The sequence below is a fragment of the Convolutriloba macropyga genome, chromosome 3, assembly GCF_964194025.1.
Source record: "Convolutriloba macropyga chromosome 3, txConMacr16.3, whole genome shotgun sequence".
In the NCBI taxonomy this organism is placed as follows: Eukaryota; Metazoa; Xenacoelomorpha; order Acoela; family Convolutidae; genus Convolutriloba; species Convolutriloba macropyga.
In genome coordinates this window covers 45,308,095-45,314,152 of record NC_134470.1, presented here as the reverse complement: position 1 = coordinate 45,314,152, position 6,058 = coordinate 45,308,095, and the positions used below count along the sequence as shown (strand labels likewise).

Here is a 6,058-nt window from a genome sequence, read left to right as displayed (position 1 = left end):
ACAACATTTGTTATTCAGTCGAGTGTAAAAATCTTTTCAATACCACCTTGCTGTTATTATCCAATTCACCTGTTGTTGTGGTTTGATACGAAACGTAAACAAAGTGTTTGTAATCGCTGCCTCCGCTGGTAAATACCAGTTGCTATAGCAGCCGATGTTTGTTTATTGTTTTATTATTAGATGCTGTGAATGCATGGAGTAGTGATGCGTGAATAAACTGTCATACACATCTGGAAAAACAACCGCTTTTTATTATAACTATTTTGTTCAGGCGGCACACAGTGCATGTTACTGATTGGTAATTATATTACTTTCACCCTTAAAATGAAGGAAGCTGTCTTTTTCTTTATTCTGGGTTTTCTATCGTTTGTACCCGGTAAGTTCTCTCAACTTTTAGTCAAAACAACACTTTCTTTATCAACAACGGAAGACATATCAAATATAAGCGAGCTAAACGAATATTCAATTTAACATTTTTTTCCAGGAAAAAATAAGGCTCCATTGAGACATAAGACAACGGATATTTTGTACACTGTTGCGAAAAAAAACCACTTCATTTTAGATAGGAAATAAGCCCCACGGAAATAAACCCCACTTTACTATTAAGAATTTAGCACGTTTGGGCATGCCTCGCGGGCCATGGCCGTGCCTCAGCGGCCCTTGGGACTTGGTATGAAACTATCACAACCGACCAACTTAAGTTAAGTGGGTTTTTTGTCCGTGGAGGTTTATTTCCTAGACCCTTTGTACTGTAAGGGATGCTACATGTGAAGGAGATTGATTTGTATTTAAGGTATCTTCGGACTGAACTGTCTGGAGAGGGATGCGACCAACTGCACAGAGTGGGGCTGTACGAATGTGAACAGTGCTGACTTCACTGCCACCACCTGTGGGGGGTCACCCACCAGTCCCAGGTGCAACACCAAATACACTTACACCACTATTGGTAAGCATATACAAGCACACGTTAATGAGAGGAACCTACAAAAAGCAACTCATTGTTTCTCACTGTTTCTTTCCTGACGTCATAATGTATAAAATATTGTTTTTTTTCATAATGAAACACATTAAATTATCTTCATATGTTGCAAATCTTTGTATTGTTTCGTACCCTTTTATCGATTCTTTGAGAAAAAAAAGTGATTGACACATTAACCTTCACTCTGTTCCAAAAAAATAGTTACAAAAAATCATTTGAAGCCTGTCATAATCTGGCCACAGAATATTAGACGAGAGACTCGTCTGACATCCCTCATTTGTTTAAATAATTTTTGTCCGATGTTTTCTATTAAAGTGTTTAGCTAGGTAAGGTTGACCAACTATTTTTGAAATCAGCCTTTGGTCTGGTAATTTTTCCACATTTCTGATAATCTTCAATTTGTTAAAATTGTGTTTTTCAGTAAAAGACAATATGTCTGAGAAGCGTTAAAATCAATTGAACAACCCATTCAAAAGTTTTTGTTCCCATAAATTGAGAGCGTCCCAAAAATATTAAAAAGAGCAGGGCAAGTTCTGTTACTGAATATTTAAGAGTCCTTTTCTTTCGATGAAGACATTTTCTTTCGAAATTATCAGAAATTGATTATCAAGTGACGCTCAAAAATTGATAAGACGGATCAGCTAGTTCTTCCAGAAAAAAAAGAAAAAAAGCTGATTAGTTTGTGGACATTGCTTAACATTTGTGCCTAAAATTTCAAACCACGAGATTATTTTGGTTATTTTTGTAAAAAAGCTCTTGAAGAAGAGATCAAGAAAAATCTAAGTGGCTCACTAGTTTTTAACGAAATAAATCCAAGACTCCTGATGCGCGCACTGCGTTACATTACTCATTAAGTTTTGCTCAATTTAAGTTGTTGAATTGACAAACGCTTTTTTTTCAAAGCACGGAGAAAATCACGTCCATTCGCATCATGCATGAGAAGAGCGTTAAACACGATTGCAGAATTTGCTGACCCCTTGCTATGCTATGTTCTTTATCTCTTCTTTTTGAAAACGGGGCTTAAAAACAGCAATGAGGCTCGGTAATGTGCGTTTGCACATTATATTCCCACCCTGCCCATCCACATTTTGACAAATGTCATCCAATTGAAGAGATGTTCCAAATTTAAAGTTAAAAAAATGCCGCACACCCAAACTACTAAATGAAATAAATAATTTCATTCCACATTGGAGCGTCCATGGGACCTGCTATTAACTAAAAATAACAGATAATTCAGATAGAAAAATAAAAAAAAAATGTTAATTTCGGCACAAACTGAATATCTAATTTTAAAAGCACTTAGTAACGAAGTATAAATACTTCAGATAAAACTAAACAACACGAATTGACCTTTCCTCAACTAAAAAACAGGTGGGACTTGTATTTATTGGGACAAGGTAACAAGTCGACAAAAAATGTGTCAAATTTAAGGCTTCGTTTAAACTTTTGACATCAAATATTTAAGTCATGGAACATGATTAAGAAACAAAAACTAAAGAAGTAATCAAAAAGTTACAAACAATTTACAATAACACAAAATAATGATGACAAAAAATCGCAAGCCATAAACTGAAAATTATATAATAATATTTCAATTACTGCTCATATTATTTCGGTTAAGGTAGCTCAAGTTTATACAAGTTTGCTTTGGCCTGATTATTAAATCATTTGGATCTTCTTCAAAGGGAATTGTGAAAAGACAACGAAAAGATCCAAGAATATTGACCACTAACAAAAACCTTTAACGAAAGGAGAATTAATCGAGTCTAAAAATATCAGTTCTCACTTCAAAACTAAAAAAAAGTTATTGTATGAACCTCAGGAAACTGCAACGGACCTTTGACCAATGATGAGACTAAGTTACACGTAGACGAAAAAACAGAGAGGGCTCAGTTCAAAAATACGCAGAATTTTAAAGGACAATGAAATCCAAATAATTAAAAACCATCAGTTGTCATTTGACTGTATCAAATGATTTCAAATATACTTCGAAACAAAGCTACTGAAAACTATTGTAAAATAAAATAATTCTAATGAACACAAAAAGAAAAACAAATACCACTACAAACCAGACATTCAAATAAAAATGCGAGAGAACTGTTGCGAAGCCACTAAAAAGAATTCGATAAAAATTTTTGTAATATTTCTTTTGAGCTTCTCTCCAATGCCTTTATTGTGAAAATTGGACCAGAATTCAAAAAATAAGAAAAGTTTTAAAAATTTATCCAATAATTGACAAATATTTGTGAAATTTCGGTTTCTTGAATTCTGGGCTTCCATTGAGATCTTGCAGTGTTCAAAATAACTCCTACGACCTCAGAGAAAAACAAAAAAACAGACAAAAACGAAAAATTACAACAGAAAGATGTAAGAAGATAGTGCCAGAGTCGTTAAAAACACTTTGCATTCGCAGAATCTTTTGCCTATGTCCACTTGAGCGTTTTTCATCGTCAATGAAACCTGTCAATGTTGCGATAAAGAGACAAGACTTCGAAAAGGAACCAAATTTTTGAACGAAAATATAAACACCCAAAAAACTTTATGAGAACTCGTAGTACCAAAGACATATAGAACCTGTAATTAATAGGACAGACCAAAAAGTTTTTTATCAGAAAAAAATTTTAAAATGGTGTTAAGTTCAAGGTCTCCCAATTATTTTCGAAAATGAGATTTTCATAGCCATAACAGCCATTAGGTATCATCTCAATGCATTAGATAGTTTCACTTTATTATCCCGGGAAACCAAATGCACTTAGAATTATTGAAATTAAGTCATAGTATCCAAGAAAGTGAGAAAAAAGCAGGTAATTCAAATCTCAAAAATTTACGGAAACACAGCGTCAAAGCAAACGTGTTTATAAAATGGAATTCGAACAGTTTTGATTGAGCACTTTTATCACTGATCGTCTATTTAGAACATGTGATTTTTTTGTATTTTAGCGAGAAAAGAATATTTTTGAAAAAATAGTTTACTATAAAAAATTATGCAAAGACACCCAAAAATTGAACTAAAATGACGCTAAAAGTGAACAAAAATCACCTCAAATATAATATGTTTACAACAAATCTAAAACTCGCTTGAAGAGTTTTCTTTTGATACCACACCAATTCTCAAAGATGAGTATACCGATCAGCAAAAATTAACTGAAGAAAAAACTTCTGAGTATATAGTTCCTCCCCAGCACTAAGTAGGATAGGAAGAAATAGAGTTTTATCTAAAAAGGAGACTTTGTAGATCACAATAGTTTTACAAAATAAATTTAACGTTCACGCAGTTGATCATCTACTGTGTAACGATAATTGAATAACGATAATCGATCTGCCAATCGCAGTTCAGTTTGATAGCAGAAATTCTCTACTCATAAATTTTAACTCTTAGTTAATTGGTAGAGGGCTAATAGAATTAATTTTGAAGAATAAAACTTTTTTCAAGACAATTGATATTGATGGGCTACAGGCTTCAAAAATTTTCCTGATTTTGTTCGCGCTAAAAGCAACTTCAAAAAAGTTTCTCGCTCTCGGTACTTTCCCAGGTCGAAGTGCCAGACGGAAGTGACTTCTGATCGGACTCAAGTCTTAGAGCTTCGAGCGCAGTTTCAGCGCACACGAGGTTTCGAGAGCCTATCAATCTGCAGGAATCTTTCGTTAATGGTGAAATAAGCTTTCAAAAAATTACAGCCTCTTTGCCACTGCAGCTAAGTTTCACAGAGTTGAGGGCCTTTGTTTTTCTGAATCAACACTGAAATTCAAATTCAATTTAACATCACAGGTCACCGATCATACAACTTTCTTGGATTTCGTACTGAGTCATATATGATTCTTAGTAATCATACTAAGTGAAATATGTATTATATGAGTTCTTGGTTTCCTATAATTTCCTAGAAATCATACAGGGATCATACAAAAACAATTGAAAGCCAAAAGTTTGTATAATTATCATTTTCTATTGAATTCATTTTCTATCAATTTCTTGATACCACACAAGGTCATATATGACATACAAAACATTGACTTGTGCCTCAAATTCCCGCTTGATGTAGTCAGAGGGCATTTATTTTAGTATATTGAATGTGCAATCCGCATTTGATTTTTTGTTTCCGTTAAAAAAAATATGCATTTTAAACGTAATCAGAAAACAAAATTGCGATAATAAGCAAAAATCGTTTATATATTTCTTTTAAATGAACATTTATAGGTACAAACAGGTTTCAAAGAATATCAAAACTGTACTTATCTATTTGGACCTACTCTATTTATTTTGTGCTCAACTTTGCAAATGATTTTGTTTGTTAGGGTTTTTAGCGCATCACATGCTGACGGCGGGGAATCACATAAGTGATGCCTAATCAAAAATAGTAAAAATATAAACGGTAAAAGATTGAGCAATAGATATATCTCCAATGGTTGTTCAATTTTTATCATGTAAGTTCTTAATCAAAAATCTTTATCGTGTAAGTTCTTATCTGGTCTTACGCGATAACAATTTTGCCCTATCTGTCAGGTGACGCATAACCTTTTACGTATTTGTAAGACATAAAATTTGTAAGATCTTTCACGATAAAAATTTTCAATTTTTTGAGGATGATTCTAGATAATCATACTAGGATCATAAATAATTTCTTGGTAATCATCCAAGTATCATAAATGATTTCATGGGTTTCATGCAACGATCGTACTAAGAAATTATACTGAAATCATATATAATCCTTGCATGAAATCAAAGAAACTTCAATCCGGGATTGTTTGTTAAAATAACAGTACGGGCAAAATTTTCCATTTATACTATATCGCGTGTCGTACGTGGCGTTGTGACAATACTTGTTTTTTAAAGTGATTTAACAGAATTTTTGTGACTCACGAATGCTACAGACTCTGTATAAGCCCAGCAAAGATGATTATTATTACAAAGTTATGATTACGGTTCGATTGCGCTTGTTATATCTAAGCCAATACCCATTGCGTGTGATATGAGTGATTTAGTGTGTATATATAATTGCATTTTTGTTAAGATGACGTGGCACAGACAAGCAACAACATAGACACGTACACAGTGATGACAGAGTGTGCTGACTCAAGTGT

General features: G+C 33.3%; 1 protein-coding gene across 1 annotated transcript in view; it reads left to right on the top strand.

Annotated features, from left to right (window-relative positions):
• Window positions 1–224: 224 nt before the first annotated feature.
• LOC142337081 (uncharacterized) overlaps window positions 225–6,058 on the top strand; it is a 53,837-nt gene continuing 48,003 nt past the window's right edge. The window contains exons 1-3 of the mRNA XM_075386148.1: window positions 225–376; window positions 794–946; window positions 5,989–6,058. The exon at window positions 5,989–6,058 is cut by the window's right edge and continues 86 nt beyond it. Of these exons, the coding sequence (XP_075242263.1) occupies window positions 286–376; window positions 794–946; window positions 5,989–6,058 (314 nt within the window). The 5' untranslated portion in view covers window positions 225–285. The remainder of the gene's footprint in view (window positions 377–793; window positions 947–5,988) is intronic.